Below are 20335 nucleotides of genomic sequence, written 5' to 3'. Positions count from 1 at the left end.
TTAATATGAACTAGGCAGTCAGCTCTCATGGAACAGGGTAGTTCCATTGACTTCCATGGAGCTATGTCAGTTTACACCAGCTGAGGTTCTGGCCCAGGACTTTTGAAGGAGAAGAGAAGAGAGGTTTGGTTGTTTATGTTTAAAATACTTCTGTTCATAGCAGGAAAAGAAGTACCACTTTCAAAGAAGCAGTAGGTACCTGGTACCATGAAAGGATGCTAAGAAGCAATATAGCCAAAAGAAGTGGAGTGTTGAACCAGTGTTCTAAAAGAAGAAATACGCGTAAGTATCTCTGCTGATGTTTAGACAGAAAATGTTTGTGGAAGGTTATATTATCCATTGTTTGAAATTCCCTTGGCTATGGAGAGAAATAGTTTGATTATATGGATGATTGTCTAGCCCCCTTGTTTAAATATCATTTCATGCTAAATGGTGTTTGACGGCTGTGTTTTAGTCACGACAGAGCACAATGGAAATATAAGCCTGAAATTTGTCATTTCATAATTAGGCTGCTAGACAGATCATATGAAACATGACTGTATACAGTATACCTCTAATTCACAATTTATTGTAAAATGCACAAAGTTCAAGTATGGTGATTGGGATTCAGATGTATTCAGATGGGACACCACGTGTATGTATAAAAGGGAGTCTACAGAATTGGAACGCAGACTATTCATGTGCTACAGAAAGGAGGCTTAGTTAGGGGAAGAGGTTGGATAATTGGAGATCTAATCAATTTAGTTTTAAAGAAATAGAAAAAAAATATTAATTTCACTTCACTGGAAGCCCTGTCACGTTCCTATAAAATGCTGACATCTCCTTTCCCATTCTATCCAACTATCTTCTCTTCTGTTCTATTCGCTAGCATATGTGATTTTGAAATAGACAACATATATTATTTTTAAAACAGTTAACTTATATTAAAGAGTATTAATGTGTCCAGGAAGCTCTATGTTGGCTGCAGGTTTGAGAAAACTCACACAGCAAAAGTATCAAAGTTGCTTGCCTTTCTACTCTCACCATCTTTTCCCAGTCTTTTGGATTCATTGATTTGTTTTCTGTCTAGTCAATCTCTTTTCTGTGCTGGATTAAATTGATCTGATATGTTCATATAACTTATTAGCAGGTGAGATCATCATGGCTCAGTCCTGGGTTTTTTATTTTGCTTTTTTGTACATTGATAAGGTCTTTCAGGTTTTATTATAATTTCTGTGTTGATGGTATTCAGCTTTTTCATTTCTTTGTTTACCTTTTGATATTCCTACTGTTTCTCTAAGCTGGGCAGATAGCATGTGTTGGATGCACCAGAACTTACCCATGTTGAATGAACATGGCTATAAACAAAAGTTGAGATTTTCACATCAATCAAGCAAATTTAGACACATCTTCCAGCCTGTGTGTGTCTAAATTCCTTAGACTGATTTGAAAATCCCAAATCTTTTTGTCTTTGATTGATTTTTTTTATATTATCTCCTCCCCTCTTTTTCTTGAGATCCAGCTAATTTCTCACACTTGAATTGCAGATGAGGAACCTGGGAGTCCTTTTTGATTGTGACATATCTTTAACTGTCCATAGCAATAGGGTGACCACATTTTCCAAAGGGAAAATGGGACATGCTGTGGGGCTCGCCCGAGCCCCCCTCCCTGCGTGAGGCTGGCCAAAGCAGCTCACCTGATCTCCCTTCCTTGTGTGGGGCTGGCCTGAACCACTCTCCCAAGCCCCCTCCTTTCACAGAGCTGGTGTCCCTGCTCACCTGAGCTCTGCCTGCCCCCCGCATGAGCCTGGGGCTGGCGTTGCTGCTCAGTCAAGCCCCGCCTGCTCCCCACCCAAGCTCTGCCTCCTCTCTTGCACAGGGCTGGCAATGCCACTCGCCTGCCTGAACATTCCTCTGCACCTCACTTTTTTGAAAAAGATGGACATTTATCCTGTTTGCTCTTTGCAACTGATCAAGTTGGCAAGAGTAAACAGGTCAAAGGCCCACTTTGCCAAAGGAGTTAGGATGGCCGCAACAGGGCTTTAAAAAGGGACTGTCCCAGCCAAAACTGGAGGTAAAGTCACCCTGCATATCAATCCAATCTTGCAGAGTCCATCTTTTTAAGCACAGGAAGTAGCTGGTGTCCACTAACCATTTCCATTTGTATAACACAAACGTAATATCAAGGAAGAAAAAAAAGATGTAACTTAACTACTTGAACAGCAGGCTCCTGCATCAAAATCTTGGGATGGTTCCAACTAAATCTCTGGACCTATGAGGAGAGTTAAGCCCCTTCCCAGGGCAACTTTCTTTATATTGATCATGCACTACTGAAACAATGCCTCGTGAGGGTTCACCCTCTAATAGACATAGTTAGCAATATCATTTTCTGGTATCTGGCCCTTAAAATTTGGAAAAGAGAAGCCGCTAGTTACATCCCTAAAATATCTGGCTGCCGCTTACTGCTCTTACTTCCTCAGGAAGAAGAAAAAGGGAAAAACATAGAAAGAGCTAAGAATATTTACCAGTCAGAAAGGAAGTGGCACAATTGCAGAATAAACTCTTACAAAGATCTGCACCTACTTAAGTATTATGTTGTAAAATCAGGGTTTATGCCCCATCACACCACACCTAAGGTGAAACAGTTACCTTGCTGACTGCAAATATTCCACAGTGCAGGTCACACTGGGGAACATTCTTGCCCTTTGTGTCATCCCAGACTTGCCTGTGCTCAAAGGCAAGGTGGATCCCTTTTGCTATTGAGCTACCGTAGATATGCCTCATTCAGAGAATCCACCCTGCACATCCCTACCCTAATTAGGGAGATAGGAACCCTCTTCTTCTCTGTAACTGACCTTTGAAGCAATGGAAAGCAGCCAGAATCACCTTCTGCACATGACCTTATCCTGCTATCACCCCTCCTCCACCCACAAGAAGTCATCTGGCTGGGGTTAAAAGCCTTTCAGCAAAAGCATATGTAATAAGCCTCTGTCCCAAATCTGGACCTTAGCGTCCAAAATCTGGGTGCTTAGCATGAACCTCCAAGCTTAATTACCAGCTTGGATCTTATCTCGCTGCCACCATCCAGAATTTCCAGGGTTTTGGCCCCCTCTGGTCTCCCCAAACCTTCCCTGGAGAGACCCCCAAGACCCAGAAGCTCTGAGTCTTACCGGCAAGGGAAATACTCCACTTCCCTTCCCCCTCCCTCTCCCACCCAGACTTTCCTCTCTGGGCTAACTTGAGAGTATTGATGCAATCTCTTTACATCACAATACCAAGAAGCCTGTCCCCTCTCTTCCACAAAGAGACAAACCTCAAACACAAGGAAACAGAGATGATTTTATCTCTCTTTCCCCCTCCCACAAATTCCCTGGTGCTGCCGAGCTTATCCTGAGAGAAAAACTCAAACAAGTCTTAAAAAGAAAGCTTTATATAAAAAAAAAAAAAGAAAAAGACATAAGAATATAAACTCTGTATCAAGATGACAATACAGGGCTATTGCTTATAAGAAAATATGAATAAACAGTCTGATTCAAAAAGATATCCAATTTGAAACATTCCAGCAAGTTACACACATGTAAATACACCCAAAACAACATAAAAGCCTATATTGTTTTTCTACCTGTACTTACAAGTTGGAAACAGAAGAGTAGAAGATAGAAAGAACCTTCTCATAGCTGAGAGACAGACAAAAGACTCAGACCCCAAAAATTCCCTCCCTGACTTTGAAAAATCCAGTTTCCTGATTGGTCCTCTGGTCAGGTGTTTGGTTCCCTTTGTTAACCCTTTACAGGTAAAAGAAACATTAACCCTTAGCTCTCTATTTATGACAGCATAGGTCTCTCTTCTATACCCTGTGAGAAGTGCAGTGTTCTTGGTTGCTTTCTCCTTCCTCTCTCTCTCTGCTTGGCATCAAAGGCAAATGCAGTAAGGTTGGGTCTAGGTGCTCCTCCCTCCTCTCCAGCCACATTCTAGAAGCTGGATGACTGTTCTAGAAGCTTCTTCTGTGGCTATATGGACAGAGGCAGTAGGCAATCTCTGTCCTTCCCCTGCTGTCCCCTCACACGCAGACCAAAAGGAAGGGCAGTTGAAATCCATGCCATTCTCCTTTAGAGATACCCAAAAGGCAGTGCATGGCAAGCCCAGCACTCTAAGGCCAAGAGTGTGCTGCATCTCCATCTCGCCCTGAGGGGAGCCCCTTGCAGTGCTTTATGGGAGAATGCACTACAATCACATGGTGTATTTACTGCCCCTATGGATCTGTTAAGGATACAGCTCACATGGTTCTGATAGCTATCCTGGCAGCAGGGTCTTATTATATTGCACAGGAAAGCAGTGATGGCAGAGCCTTCCATTCGGGGAATGGTTGTGACAGGTGGTGGGGCCAATCTACTTTAGAAATGTTGTGGTCTGATATTGATGGGTGACCTTGCTGCTTCAACAAGATTAGGTGGCCAACTGCAATATGAAGTCCACCTTTTACCCACTCCTTGATACCCCCTCTCTCATCCTCACAAAAAGGATTGTTTCACAGTTGATAGAACTTGCTACGTTGACAGAGGAATGCCCATGGGCAGCTCTTACTTGTGAAGCTGTTAGCATGTCCTTGGAATAGGAGAGAGCAAGGTAAATGGGCTTTGATGTCCTTGGGACATTGGTCCCAAGAAAATGGAATAACAGCCTCCCAGGAATCTAGATGAGGGTGAGGCATATCTGGAATCTTTCCTTTGGTGGACAAAATGAACATTGGGTGACTTCTTCAGGCATTTCAGGTTCTGGAGTTCTTCTCCACGTTTGATTGCAGAATGAGATGTGAACAGGAAGTTAGTACTATGGACTGTTGAAATTGTCTGTATTGTGCAGTGGATGTTGTGATCTCAGAGTTACGGGTACCATGTGGGTTTGTGTTCTGAATCACATTCAGCAAAATGTGAGTTTTCAAATGGAAGTAAATAACACTATTGCAGAGTCTGTGTCTCACTTTCTGGCAGCCACATTTCGGCAACTAGCTCCAGAGAGAGAGGATGAACCAGCCAAGATGGAATATTGCCTCTGGTGTCTTGTTGCCTGACATGGTGGATAGTATGGTCTCCTGATTATTGCTTGTTCCAAGGATCAGCCTATGGTTGGGAGATCAGCTGTGATGACCTCTTGTTTAAAGAATTATTCTTTGTTCATTATACTGATGGCTAATTATATCTGATAAAATTGCCCCCCATCCTGACTCGCTTTCCCTTTTGCTCATGTCCAGATCCTTTACCTTCTTTGTACTATGCCCCCCAAATCTTCTCTTAAAGAAAGCTGGAGTCCAGTATGTTTTGCTGCCTTCCCCTCCTCGTATTCCCTCCTCCCGCCATGTATTGGCTGGGAAGTTTTCATTTACATTTTTGTCCCCCCCATCCCCAAAATAAAAAAATCAGGAACACTTTTCTGACACAAATTTTGCTAATTTTTAAACACATCCTTGCATTAGGACTTGCCAAATGTTACAAATTCTAGATCTTGATTTATCCTAATCTTGCATCATTAGTAAACTTAATGCATTTTCTAAGATCAACTCTTGGGTAGAAGGGGAGAAATAAAACTATATGGTTTTCTTATGATACTATTGTGAATCAACTAAAATGTTCTGTTGCAATCAAGTATCAAATACCAGTACTCTCAGATAATGTCTGCACATTTTTTATTTTAACAGTTGTATTTTAAATATGTCCTTTTTGTAAAAAAAATAAAGGTGAAAAAATCATTCAAACATATTTATTATAAAACATTTCATATAAATAATCTCATGCTGTCATAGCCATGTATGGTAATCGTCCCAACCCTATCAGATGGGATTACATATTATTACTTAATAGAGTGCTGACATTGTGCTTGCATTGTACAAAATAGAGGAAGACCTGCTTTCTTTCCCATGTAGTGTATGATCTACATTCAAACTGGCTGTATCCGGAACTCTCATTTTGAATTTCATACAAAGGAACAGAAGGACTGGGCCCTAATTCTGAAAACTAACTCAGTTGTGATAGAGTAGGCAATAAGATGGTGCAGATTTTAAAACAATTTTTTTTTCCCTCTAGAGTGGATTAATGTTGAAAGTTTTGGGGTAAATGTATTCTTGAGGAGGAGGTGAATGAATCTGAATTACATGTTCTGATCCATTTCACATTTCAGATGACCTCCTGAATAGTCTTCCATTTATGAACATTTACAGTTCCGAATATAAGAAATCTCAACATTTTTTAATGTGCATTGTGCTTTCTCCACTTTGTGCATTGCATAGAAAAAATAAATAAATAAAAGTATCCCCAAACACATCTGTAAAAAGCCTTCCAACCTCATACACTTTGGTGTTCAATAGACTGTGTTCCTCTCAGTTATCAGTATTGAAAGTTACAAATTAACGTCTCTTAAAATAAGCAGCCTAATTAAAATAATAAAAGTGTAAAAAGAAGTAACTTGAAATTTAGGGAAAGTCACAGTCAAATTGTAACAGGGCCATATTCATGCTAACATTTTCCTATCCTATATTAAGGATGCAGTATATACAGTGCTGGGAAGACTGTATCTTTCACATGTGATATAAAACGGAAGCCTTGTCCACAAATGGTCAGTAAAGCTCCCTGGCCATTGTTTTCTAACCAATTCCAGCCTGTATAATTGCATTCTTTCTACTTAAATCCCCCCAGCAGTTTTAACAGAAAATGCCATTCTACACCCCCTCCTAAAAATAATGAAATGATCCTTGCATGTAAAAATCTAAAGTGCTATTATAAAATCATTTTGTGTAATTTCTTGCTCTGATTTCTTGCAATATACAACACAGCTATCAAAATATAAATGCCCTGTTATCCCAGCCTGGCAAATAACTACTTCTAGCTAAATAGCAGCAAATCTTTCCCCCCCACCCGACTATGTTGTGCAAACTCCAAAACCTAATTGGGATTTAAACACAGAGTATATATTTTTATAAAGTAAATTTTAATTTTAAAAATAGTATTAATGGAACATTAGAGCAGAGGTTTAAACGTCCAAAGTCAGAAAATAAAAGTTAAGGCTCTTCGTTAAATGTTAATATAAAATATGTGCATGATAGTGAGGTAGTGTTTGTGAGAAACTTAACTTTTTCATTTGCTGACTTTATACAAACATTTAAAGTTGCATAATTTCTTTTACATTAATTTACTATTATGGTACTGTAATTAGTAATTATTACAGTTTTCATTAATCCAATCTTTTTGGTTTTTTGAGAGTTCATTTTCAAATTAAAATATATGTTGACATAACTTATTCCTGTAGCATTATGTTGCCTATCAAGTGACAAAACAAAACATTTACTGTCAAGTTTTATGGCAAAACACCACCACCAACAACAAAAAGGGACCATTTTCCATTCACTTTGGAATACTTCTTTCTGTTGCAGAATTTGTAATTATGGATCCAGTGATGCAAACTTTAAAAACAGTGGTCTGCCTTGATCAGTGGAACCCTTGTCTTAGTAAGACATAGTCTGGATTTCATTTTTTAAATATAAAGATATAAATATAATAATTTATATAATTACTTAAATAAATAAATAAATTGATGTATTACAATTCAGCGGATCTCTCTTTCACTAGTAACGTGGGGTTGATATCCTCCATTGAGGAGCTTGAGGAGCTGACATTAATGGTGGCTGTTTCTGTGGCATCAGAGTTTAGGACATGGAAGGCGGTGATGGGACAGCCCTTCACGTTATTGCAGATGAGCTTTTGTAGGGAGGCAGTATTGATTATTTCAAAGCCCACTTTTCCGCCAAAGGTGCTTGGTTTCCAGTACTCCGGAGAACAGATAGCATTTCCCATCAGCCCTTTCAAAGAGAATGGTGCTCCAAGTTCCACCATGGTCTCACCAAAGATGGCACCAGGACGAGGCCTTTCTACTAGAAGGCCAGGGTACAGCTCCATAGCATCAATGTCTCCATAAAGCTCTTCTAATTCAGCTGCCATTTCTTTTTCTCCTGTAACAATTAATAATAAATAAGAGTAGTAAATGGAAAATGCCACCTTTTGGCACTCTTCTTTTGGTCTTTAATCCTACTTCCCACCACAACCCCAGTTTATATAATCCTGGAAACAAACAGTGACCTATCTACTGTATTAACCATTTGTAAGAAAAGGCCCCATTCGAAAGAATAGCTCTTACCTGTAAGTTCCTCAAATGACTTAAAAGGTTTCATTAGGAAGCGTTTTCGGTACTCATTCAAGGACTGGTATCTCATCTGTCTGCTTTGATCAATTGAAGCCTTAGCTACTTTCTGTACTGCAGAAGGAACGTTCTTACCTCCAGCAACCTATTGCAAAAAAAAAGATACAAAGAATAATAAGAACTCTAGGCAAACTCCTGACAACTTTTATCGTGTGTATAAACTTTGGGTGGAATCCTGCTTGCCTTCCTCTGGCAACATTTCCATTGACATGACTGGGGGTTCTTCTGAGTAAGGAAGTGTCCCTTGAATGGCTTTTAGCCCTACAATTTCCATTAACACTGGGGAGTACCACAACCATGGCACATCCCAACAAGAATATAAAGCTATTGTACTGCACTTCTCTGAGAGTGCAACCTGCTACAGTAGATACACTTGTTTAGGCCAGAATTGCTAGGATTTTAACTTTACAACTGAAAATCATTATAAAATGAGTGTTATTTTCAAGTAAATGATATTTTTTGCAAGATTATATCAAGCTTTGGAAGAGTTTTCCTTTTCCTTTTTTAAATTAAAAGGCCATTTTTGACCTGACCTTGAAGCCTTCCTACAAATAAAATTCCCATTGAAATCAGTGAGAGTTCTGTAAGTACTAAGAGTGAAGAATCTGGGCTCGTGGACAATAACATTTAAAGTGCATTTGCTTTGGTAACTCTAGTACTGGGAAGAATTAGATTTTACTATTTAAACTAGCAGGTATCTTTCTTTTTCACAGAAGAAATTCCAAGTAAACTTTTCCCCAAGTTTCTGGCTTATGTTAATTGGCACAAAAAAAATTCTAGACTCTATCCAAAAGCTAAAAATCTTAGTAAGAATATTTACCCTGCCGGCAATTTGCTTGGAGAAGGATTTCACCATGTGGGAAAGGCCATGTTCCACCATGATAGAGTTGTTGTAGAGAAATTGCTGGAAAGTGTACTCCTGGTCATGGATCTGAAAACTGTCAGGCAGAAGTGGGTGCCAGTGGTACAGAGTGTTGAATTCGGCTGCAATTCTATTCTGATATTGAAATTGCTGGTTAAACAGCAGCTCGGGATCAAACTTCAGCTTGAAGTAGTAGCCACTCAACTGTTGCACATAGTCTTCAACGACAATCTTGATGGTCTCTCCTGTTAGTTCAATGAAACAGGGAAAATGTGTATCAGTTTTGTTTGCAGGATCAATTCTGAATGTTCAGCCAGCTGTGTGAGAGAGGATTAAATGGTGAGGTAAAATGGCCAAGGATTGTTCTAAAATAAATATATTTTGGGAGGAGACTGAGAAGATGTTCAAGATTTCTTAATGCTTTGTAAACTCTTACAAACTCTTACAGAAGTGAATAGGGATGAAAATGATAGCAGTTCTCAAATGTAATAAACATTTAGAATTTAGTAGCAAAGTGTGTCCTTTCTATAATTTCCTTTAACAATTCCATAGCAAGGACATAATTTGCTATTACATTCTGTAGGATTTTTCTGTAGGGAAAACATTGTCAATTTTATCAAGAAAAAGATATAGATATCTCAAAGCAATTCTGAGTTGCTGTTTCTGTCAAATACAACTATCTCCTTTTAGTATACTGTTGCAGTGTTTATCTGGGGACAACCAATTAGTTGTCTTGCCCAAATGGAGTGTGCATAAACATTAACATGAAAATAAATGTCACTGGATAGAGACTAATATATAATAACCATCATTTTGGGTTAGCTTTCGAGTAACTTCCTAAATTCTAAACTGAATAAAAGCTTTTCTCTTAACCTGTAACAAAGAGCAGCAATTGCACTGAAGATAAGACACTTCAGCAGCAGCTGAAGGTCATCCAGCTGCACATGCCTGACATTTGAGAATTAGGCTATGTTTACACTTACAAGCTTATAGCATCACAGCTGTGCCGCTGTAAGAGCGCTTGTATCTACAAAATAAAACCAGCTCAACAAGTGGCGGTATCTATGTCAGTGGGAGACATAGCACTGTGCACACAAGCGCTTATACTGGCAAAACTTATGTTGCTCAGGAGGGTGTGTTTTTCACATTCCTGAGTAACAGAAGTTTTGCTGACATAAGTGCTAGTGTAGACATGGCCTTAAACTCACCGTCCTGCACCTCACGGTTCTATTTCCCTTAGTTAAAGAAACAGAATGCAGCTTGATTTAGGAATTCTCCACAGTTTGATATTCAAGATACTGGTTACAATGGACTGTTTTTTTCATGAACCGTCAAATACTGAACATAGGTCATGAAAACTTTTTTAAAAATTCCTTGTGATTTGATTTAATAAACTAAGTAAAATTTGTTCTATTATTAAACCTGTTGAAGTAGCCTAGGGGAGGAAAAACCTCCCAGATCATTGTAACATGTTGATAACTTTTTAGCATATTGTATAATTAATAGCCGTTCAAAAAAAACCCAAAAAAACAAGGCCTCCACTTTCATAAGTGGACTAGTGATTGTGTCCCTCTGTTTTTGGGTGCCTAGCTTGAGACATCTTAAAGGGACTTATTTTCAGAAAGTTCTGATCTCCCTAGCCTCTGAAAATACCTTTAAGGTATTTTAAGCTGGCCCCTCAAAATAAGGAGGCACACAAAATCACTTTTGAGAATGCAGCCCCCTGAAGCTCTGCTCTATATCTGTATAAAATAGTTTAACATGGAAAGTCTCATTTTCATGTTTACTCACCTATCAATATGAGCCTGGTAGTTTGGAACAGCTGCTCATCATTCCATTCTGGATGCACCTGCTTAAGGATGTCACAGACCCGATTGTGCTCCCTGAGCCAGATTGTGGCATACATCATTAAACCTGGGACCAAACCAAACACCTCATGGCCTACAGAAAATTGCAGGTGCTCAGGAACATGAGGTGGGTAGATCATTTCTGCCTGAGTGTCCTTCACTGTGGGAGGGTACATTTCTCCATCAATCATCTGCAGTTAAAAAAAAGGAGAGACTAAGAGACTAAGAAAAAAAAGGAGAGACATTCTCCAGTATTTTATTTTTCCCATTCTAAAAATACAGCCTGTGGACCAAATTCTGCCCTTGTATTTGTACGTTCAGCTACTACTGACGTAGATGGGACCTGCTAACACCATGGCTGAATTTGGCCCACTGTGTTTTAACAAAAATTCATACTATTAACAAATGTTAACTATAAAACTCCATTGTTCTCCTATTAGACAGTAGGAATTTTAAAGTGAAACACACCTGATACTTCAGCTTTCCATCCTTAAGTAGCCGCAACTTAAGTTGTCTATCCAAAGTCTCTCCATAGACATGGTTCAAGTCAACCTATAAAATAAAAGTATTTGAAACATGAAGTCAAACTACATTTCTGATTATTTTAGGATGGATCCAATTCCTGTTTAAGTCAATGGGAGTTGGACTGGGGCTTAAATGTTTGCATATTAAGTATACTATGAGGATTGGCACCCCATGTATACCTTACATAAAGATTTAAAAATAAAGTCAGCTTTTTTGTTAGAACCGGATTAAACAATGCATAACAATGAGTTTTTAAATTCTCAGTCAGTTCAAAAAGACTGCTTCAAACATGTCTAAAAGAATGGACAGTCTGGAAACTATATAATATAATATTGTAAGATTCTTGTGGACTTTTAAACTGGAATTGGTTTACAGAAATAATAGATACTCATGTGAAATAGTTGCTTTTCAATAGCAAAGTCTCTTTTAAAAGTGTAGCACGACAATTATTTTACAGTACTGTATATGCCTTTTTCTGCATGACGGAAACAGTCCAACAGAAAAACTTTTGTGGTTTCAGTAGATATGGATGGCTTTGTGTGAAAACAATAACACCGCATTTGGAAAATTAAGATTGTGTAGATAAGGAGAATTAAATCATTTGGTATTTTTGATAGAATATTTAGGCTCCTAGTTTGGACTGGAAAAGCCTCCATCTTGTTGAACAACAGTTTTGTCAGCCTTAGGACTGCAGTGTAAGGCTCTCAGTAATACAAAGAATGCTGTGTAGTATGTGCGTGTTTATGTACGCTCCTAGCACTCTGAAGGATGTTGTTCTTGCCACAAAGGCTGATAAACTTTGCTGCTCTTTTCAGTAAGAGTCACAACTTTATGGTCTTACCCCATGGCCGAGAGCTTTGGTGAAGGCTGGCCCTTTGTGGTGATCTGTCTTAAAGAACTGGTGGGTGAAATGTTGAGCAAAGAATGTGAACATCATATTTGTGCCTTGAGGATCAGGAATAAATTTTTTCCTTAGCAGAAATTTCTCCACAACTACTGCAGAATCTGGGAGCTCCTTCTTACCTGTAATTTAAAATCATATCAGTTTATTTTCTCTTACATTTGGAGGAAATAAGACTTATTTTATTATTCAATCCAGCTATGTCATTTTCTCCTCAGAACAAGTATCTATCAAATATGAAACCTATGACCTAGATCCTCAGCTGGTATAAACTGGCATTACTCATATAAATCAGTGGAGCTACTTGGTTTACACCTGCTGACAATTTAGCTATAACTTTTACAAACCACTCACTTGATTTAAAACACAAGTTGATTGCTAAAAAGTCTTCATTTCTCCTATATTGAATCTGCAGCTCAATTCTTTCTTTTCTTTCTAGCATTTAGCTTAATAACTACGGTTGGAGTCTGTAAATCGTTACTTAGTTTTTAGCTCTTTGTACAGTATATCCAATACACTACTTTACAATATACTGTTGCAGATTTCAGAGTGTATCTCTGTAAAAAATAGTCCGTTAAATGAGAGGGCAAAATAAATTGACTCTTCCACACTCCACAATCAAACATTGGAAATCCCTTTTATTCCTTACCTTTAACACCCATGGGTGTTGGGCAGTCCAGTGCCACTGGTGGGAGGGCTCTAGTATAGAGGGAAAGGTTGGAATAGGCTTCCCAGTTTTTGTAACCATACTGGCTGTTGTATGTTGGTGGACTGTCAATCAAATGTGATCTTGCTAAAAAAAAAAAAATTAAAAAAAAAATTAAGGTTGGCCTTAAAACAGTAAATTGAATTTAATTAAGCTACAAGGGCAAATCCTTTCCACTCTTCTCTTGTAAATAGTTCCATTGATTTCAATAGGTTTACTCAAATTAGTGAAGTGATAGTATTTTGGTTATTTTACAGTAGAAATGGGGCCAGACTTACCAAGTTTGCATCCAGATATAAACTTTGCCAAAATTTGCTGGTGTGGGACATAGGGTTTTGTTTCACTCTATTACAGTGATAAGAGGCAAGCTATGATGTTTCAGTTTGAGTCTGAACCTCTTCCCAGTTTAAGTATAGTGAGATCCAGGCTTTTTGCTTGGAGCCGTCCTTATTTAAGAGCAAATTTATAGCATAGTACTTTCTAGTATTAAAACCGTATTCAGTGGAACACTTCAGTGTATAATATAATGTTTGAATCACTGTATTTAATTATAGAGATAAATTATTTGCTTTATAGATGTCATAATTTTTATTTTACAAAAATAACAGAATAATTTTGATCAGTGGTGGACCCCATAAAAAAAATCCCTTTCTGTTCTCCCACACCTCCTTGATTATGAGGTGAAATGTATGCCATGCTTCTGCTTTCTACATCTCCTGTCCCATATATCTAAAGTATGTATGTATGTATGTATGTCTATAAAATCACTAAGCAACACAATATTTCCTTAAACTCTTGTGGCCAGTGTCTATAACCAAAGGATAATAGAACAAGGAGGATACTTACATGTCAATACATATCTCATGATGGAATCACGGAAGAAGGGAATGCTGTTTATTATATTCCAGACACCTTTGAAGTGAGTGAGGATGTAGTGGACAGTGTTTGGAGTAGGTTTCAATGTCCGTTTCAACCAGGTCAAGAATTCCGCTGTGAGCATTGAGGGGACAGATTAAGAATATTGTAAATTACTTATAGGACAAAATAATATGCAAATCTGAAAGTAAAATACTGGAATATTTTGCAGCTTTCAAGATTCATTATTGTTAGCTATAAAAACATGGCTTTCAGACTTACGTGTAGTACAGTTTTCCCCATAAAATCCTGTCCTTGTACAATCACATTCATATCGGTCAAAACCTCTCGTCATACACACTCCTCTGTTCTGGCATGGGTTTGAGCAGCAAGGATTAGCTGCAATGAAAATTAGAGTAATGTTAATAAAAGAGTATTTGGAATGAATACATTGATGTTTTCATCTCCCTAAGTGAAGTTTTAAGAGCTATGTAAGCAATTTCCTGAGGAATATGGCAGAAAATAATCAAAGTGTAAGTAGGTCCAGTTCAGACTAAACCCTGCACCGATATACTTAAAAGTTATTAATATAAAAAGAAAAAATATTGACAGTTTATGGGTGATTCATTTTCAATTGGTATTGTATGTAGGAGGCATTGCTAGAGAATTGATGACCTCCCCCCCCAGAATGTTCTGATCATCTCTCAATATCCCATTTAAAACTTGTAGTTTAACTACAAGTTTTCAAGGTGGCAAGAGAGAATGGGAAAAATGAAAAGTCGTAATTTCTCTAGGCCTAATTCTGTTCTGAGAATTCAATGAAAGTTGGGTTCATTAATAAATGAGCATCACTAGGTACTGTGCAAGCAATTTATAATTCTTTTAGCTCCAAATCCTAGATCTACCTGTTTCCTAGCCCTAAACCAGCTACAGTGTTTTGTGTGTCACTTCCCAATCTCTCGACTCCCCAGAGCACTGGAGAAAGTTGGGTGCTGGCTGAAAATTTGCAGCCGGTGCCCATCTTAACTAAGAATCTCAGGAGCAAATTTTATACCAAAGCATGGTAAATCAGAGAGATTGGGATGTGACATCAACATGATATTTTTAATACAACCACCATCACCAACAACGTTAAGAATGGCATACTAGGTCAGACCAATGGTCCTTCTACCCTGTATTATCCTGTCTTCTGACTGTGGCCAATGCCAGGTGCTTCTGAGAGAATGAACAGAACAGGCAATTATTGAGTGAACCATCCCCTGTCATCCATTCCCAGAGGCTAGGGACAACCCGGAGCATGGGGTTGTATCCTTGACCATCTTGGCAGCTCCTGGATTACAACTCATGAGTTCTGCACTGGCTCCTATGTCACTGTGTCACTATAGCACATTCTTAAACCTGAGGCTCCATTTCTTACAAGCATGGGGTGTCATCAGTGCTATTCCAAAGGCAGTGGCACTCGTTAGAAAATTAATTCTGAATCTCACTCTCCCTGTAGCCCCCTCAAGGCTGTGCTAGCAAAACTGCCTCCATCCAAGACTCAGAACAAAGAGAACACAAAACGCACCACGCCAGCCTCAACTTTGGGGAAAGGACATCGCAAAGCACCGCAAACAAATGCAGCGCAGCCAGGGCTCTGAGACAGAGAAGGTTTGAGTACTAACCTGCTTGGCTGAAAGCCAGGAGACCGATGATTAAAGTGCAGAGCACAATCATATCCCAGTGGTTCTTCACGGGAGGAAACTTGTTGCTGCGTAGTCCTGTCAGGTTCTGTACAGACAGAGCTACTTCTGCTTTCTTGCTGCTTTCCCGGTGTGTTGTAGATTGCGTCCACGATTAATCGCATCCTACTTATGGACCAAAAAGTGAGTGACGTAAAAGTACGTCCGGAAATAACCCTCACATCCAATAAATCATCTGAATGAAAAGGGAATTTCCTGGAGTGTGTAAAGGTGACCCCCCCCCCCAACTTCCTCCCCAGCTCATGGGATCGGGGGAATCCCCAACCTCTCCGCCCTCGAGTCTGTTTCCTACGCGCCCCCAAACACGCAGGATGGGTTGTTTGTCTCTCTCACACGCTATTCCCAGCTGATCTCTAGATTCAGCAAAAATCTCGAATGCCAGGTTTGAGCTCCTTTGTCTCTTGGAAGCTCCATCGCCCAGACTCTTCTGCCAGGATCGGCCGTGCCGCTGCCCAGCTCTCCCTGCTGGTTCCCCTCGCTGCTGGCGTGCAGTTGCTGCTAGGGAATGGAGAGTCCGCTCTTCCCTAGCATTGGTCGTTCGTGCGTGGCTCCCATCACAAATGTAGCAGCCAAAGAGGAGCCGAGAGAATCGACAGCACCCTTGCTTTGTTTTCTCTCGTGTACTCACCAGGCTTTCCCTGCGCTTCAGCTTCCTTCCAGATTTCTCCTTTACAAACAAAACTTTAGTGTCCCGGATTGAAATTTGCCCTCAACATCCGCCCCCCGCCGGGAAAAGAACCACCTCCTTCCTCAGCACCTTAAGAGAAGCCAAAATAAAATCTATTTTTACATTTTGTAATTGCTTTGGGAAATCTCCCTTCTATGAGCTCAACTCAAAATGGACCACAATATGCTCTACATCAATGGCTCTCAACCCTTCCAGACTACTGTACCCCTTTCAGGAGTTTGATTTGTCCTGCCTATCCCCACGTTTCACTTCACTTTAACACACATTGCTTACAAAATCAGACACAAAAATAGAAAAGTGTTAGTGAAAACGTGTGTACTTTACCATATAATTATAAATTAGAGATGGAAAACAAAATTGTATTGTTTGCCTTTTAGGCTCTCACCTTTACCTGGAGTGCTGTCCTCCCAGGTTACTGCTGAAAAAGGACTCACCAGATATATATATTTAGGTGGAGTATTCCTTTTATTTTCCCCGGCCACTGAAAAGTCAGCCAGGTCAGATACTGGGGTTGGTATCATTTGAGCTTATACACATCACAGCTCTGTCCTTTAATCACTTCAAAATTGGGTTTCATGTGAAAGTTTGAGAGTCTCCCTATTGCCGACCTTCCATTGTATTTGTTGTAGGCATTGGTTGAAATCCTACTGTCCTTAAGCCTGTGAGTAAGGTAAGCAAAGTTTGGCCCAAGGTGTCTATTTAAAAATAGGCATGAAATGGACAAATGGTTCCTTGGCATAAATTGAATCTGCTTTTCTGACTGCAAATTATATTTTCCCAAATGACTTTTTCAGAATGATCACTCCTGTTAAACATTTAAATCCGTGTAGTATCCAAAAGCTCCAGTCCGAACTGGGTTCTGTTGTGCTGGTCAATACAGATAGACAGAGGCAATTCCTTCCAGGAAAGATTTATTACCTTAAAACAAAACAAAACAACAACAAAAAAAATAGCACATCCCAGCTAAAGTTGGGAACAGGGTTGATGACAATTATCAGATCCTCCTCTCACACTCCCAAAAAAGCTGTTAGCCAAGTTAGTCTTGATTGTCCTTATAAAGTGTTCTTTATTACAATTTTAATCAAATTATTGTACTATATCACTATTATTAATTGTTTAAAACAATTCATTTAAATATTAGGAGAAGGATTTCATTTAAATGTTTTAAGTGGGTCCAGTGGTCTTTACAATTTTTTTAAATGAAAAAAAATTAGGTAAAAATTCAGACAACATCTCATTTTACTTCTGCATAGGCATTATCTGTTAGGATGAAAACAACAATGAGTCTAGTGGCACCTTAAAGACTAACAGATTTATTTGGGCATAAGCTTTCATGGGTAAAAAACCCACTTCGATCCATGCATCTGAAGAAGTGGGTTTTTTACCCATGAAAGCTTATGCCCAAATAAATCTGTTACTCTTTAGGGTGTCATTGGATTCTTCATTGTTTTTACGGAAACAGACTAACGTGGCTACTCCTCTGATATCTGTTAGAATAGCAGTTCAATCAAATGTTTCAGTCAGAAATGATGATATAACCTCTTCCTTGCTAGCAGTGGTTTAATCCCCCACCAGCGAACTTTGATACATACAGTGAATTTAACTACATTTCTACTTAGTTCTTTCTTTTATGGAATACATATAGGTCCTTAGGGATGGTTTACCTTTATTTTATATATGTTAACTATCTTAGAAAGGATGAATAGGAATGGCAATATTCTCAAACAGATGGTTCATTTAGTCAGTTAGAGGACAGTACTGGATGCTTCAGAGGAAAGTGTAAGAAACCCCTTAAAGTTTGTCTTAGGCTGACCAGATATCACATGTAAAAAATTGGGACACTTTTTTGAGGGGTTGGGGGTATAGTTGCATATATAAGACAAAGCCCATAATATCAGGTCCCCCTAATATGTCTACACAACAAAAAACCAAAATATCCAAAACCAAAAAACCCATGACAGTGAGTCTCAGAACCAGGATCAGCCGACTTGGCCTTATGGTGTGGGGGGCTAAAAATAGTAGTGTAAACTTTGGGGCTCAGGCTGGAGCTGGTCTCTGAAATCCAGTGAGAGGGAAAAGTCTTGGCACTGACCTTGAACGTCTGCACTGCTATTTAGCCCTGTAGCATGGCCATAGGGTGACCAGAAGCAAGTGTAAAAAATCAGGACGGGGTGTGTGTGGGGGGAGGTAATGGGAGCCTATATAAGAAAAAGACCCAAAAATCAGGACAATCCCTATAAAATCAGGACATCTGGTGACCCTACATGCCACAAGAGGTTGAGTCACTTGACCCAGGCTCTGAAACTTGCTGCCACAGAATTTTTGCTTGTTTATTTTTCACAGTGTAGGAATATGCGTAGTGGACAATTCTAACCTGCCTCTGGAGATGTTTTCCCCGCAAACTCAATCAGTTAGTGCAGAGGTTCTCAAACGTTATTGCACTCCAAGCCCCTTCTGACAACAAAAATTACTACATGACCCCAGGAGGGGGGACTGAAACCTGAGCCCACTCAAGCCCCAGTAAGTCTAAGCCAGCCCTGGTGACCCACTTTGAGAACTGCTGAGCTAGTGGTTTGAACCCTAGCACAGATGGTTACCTACTCTTTAATATGAATCAAAAAGCCTCATATGCTGATTTTTAGCTTTCTCATGAAATCAAAAGACGGTGTCAGGAGGTCTGTCTGAGTTCACTGTGAACCACACGTTTTCCATGTGACCTTCAGCAAGTCATGTAACCTCTTTTCTTCAATGCCTTCAACCGTAAAATGAGGTTATGTCTCTATTTAACCGGGAGTTTGTGAGCTAAATTAATTAGTGTTTGTGAAATGCATTAAGATCCTCAGGTGGAAGCTATAAAAATGGTAAGCCTTTTTAGTGGTCTTCAACCAGTGCTGATTTGGGGGCCTCCTTGATAGACTTTTATGCATCTGTTTTCTCAGAAGTATGACCATGATTTTATAGATTTGAAAAACCACTAAATTTGAAGTATTTTTTTAAATAATCATAGAAAAAATGTAAAACTAGGAAATACTGCAGGGTTTCTAACTAAGGCACAAACTACGAGAGGTACCTGTGGCACCTTAGAGACTAACAAACTACAAAAACTAAAAACTAATTTCCCCATTCTAATTTTTCCCTACCGTTACTCACACCTTCTTGTCAACTGTTTGAAATGGGCTATCCTGATTACTACTACAAATTTTTCCTCCTGTTGATAATTGCCTTCTTCAACTTTAATTGAATTGTCTCTTTACAACTGACTCCCAACTTGGTAAGGCAACACGGGTCTTTTCATGTACTGTGTATATATATCTGCCTATTGTATTTTCCACTCCATACATCTGGGTGAAGTGGGTTTTAGCCTACAAAAGCTTATACCCAAATAAATTTGTTAGTCTTTAAGGTGCCACAAGTACTCCTCATTGTTTTTGCTGATACAGACTAACATGGCTACCACTCTGAAACCTGTAACTAAGGCAGGAGAATCAGAGCTGGCAATGTAGGGAGATTATTGAAAAAGACAAATAGTTTTGCTGTAGCTGGAGACTTATCTCTTAGTTACACATTGTTATATCATTCTTCAATAGAATCACACATCACCTGTGGTTCTGGAGTATGCCAGGGATATAGCCAATTTTTCATCCATTTTGTTAAATTTAATGATTATAAATATCTAAAGTGTGAATGAAAGAAACAGTGGGCAGAGTTCTCCAGTTTGCTATTGTCAGAGGTAGCCAAAGGAAAATTCCTCTTGCGTAGCAGGACTCTTTGCCGGTGCAAAATTGGCAGAAACTTCTTTGCCAGTCAACCTAAACACCTCTGACTTAGAGTGTAGGAGTGGGACTTATTGGGGTGGGGCAGAGCAGAAGTCCCTTATGCATATCCTCCATTGGTGTAAGGTCGCTTTGGGACCTACATTAGTGGTGTAAGTTAAGCAGCTGCTCAATTGCTCTAACTTACATGGGGGCAGGATCTGATTTCCTG

The 20335-nt window shown here is 39.3% G+C and overlaps 1 protein-coding gene across 1 annotated transcript; it reads right to left on the bottom strand.

Annotated features, from left to right (window-relative positions):
* Positions 1-5659: 5659 nt before the first annotated feature.
* On the bottom strand, positions 5660-15915 carry PTGS2 (prostaglandin-endoperoxide synthase 2). Its single transcript, XM_032783434.2, has 10 exons — positions 15586-15915; positions 14204-14320; positions 13913-14056; positions 13010-13153; positions 12301-12482; positions 11403-11486; positions 10879-11125; positions 9046-9332; positions 8163-8310; positions 5660-7977 (listed from the first exon to the last, which is right to left on the bottom strand). The coding sequence occupies exons 1-10, from the start codon at positions 15635-15637 to the stop codon at positions 7568-7570; spliced, it is 1815 nt and encodes a 604-aa protein (XP_032639325.1). The 5' UTR covers positions 15638-15915; the 3' UTR covers positions 5660-7567.
* Positions 15916-20335: the final 4420 nt, after the last annotated feature.

This window comes from Chelonoidis abingdonii, chromosome 7 (genome assembly GCF_003597395.2).
Source record: "Chelonoidis abingdonii isolate Lonesome George chromosome 7, CheloAbing_2.0, whole genome shotgun sequence".
Classification (NCBI taxonomy): Eukaryota; Metazoa; Chordata; order Testudines; family Testudinidae; genus Chelonoidis; species Chelonoidis abingdonii.
The sequence above is the reverse complement of the archived record's forward strand: the minus strand, read 5'-3'. Positions and strand labels throughout refer to the sequence as shown.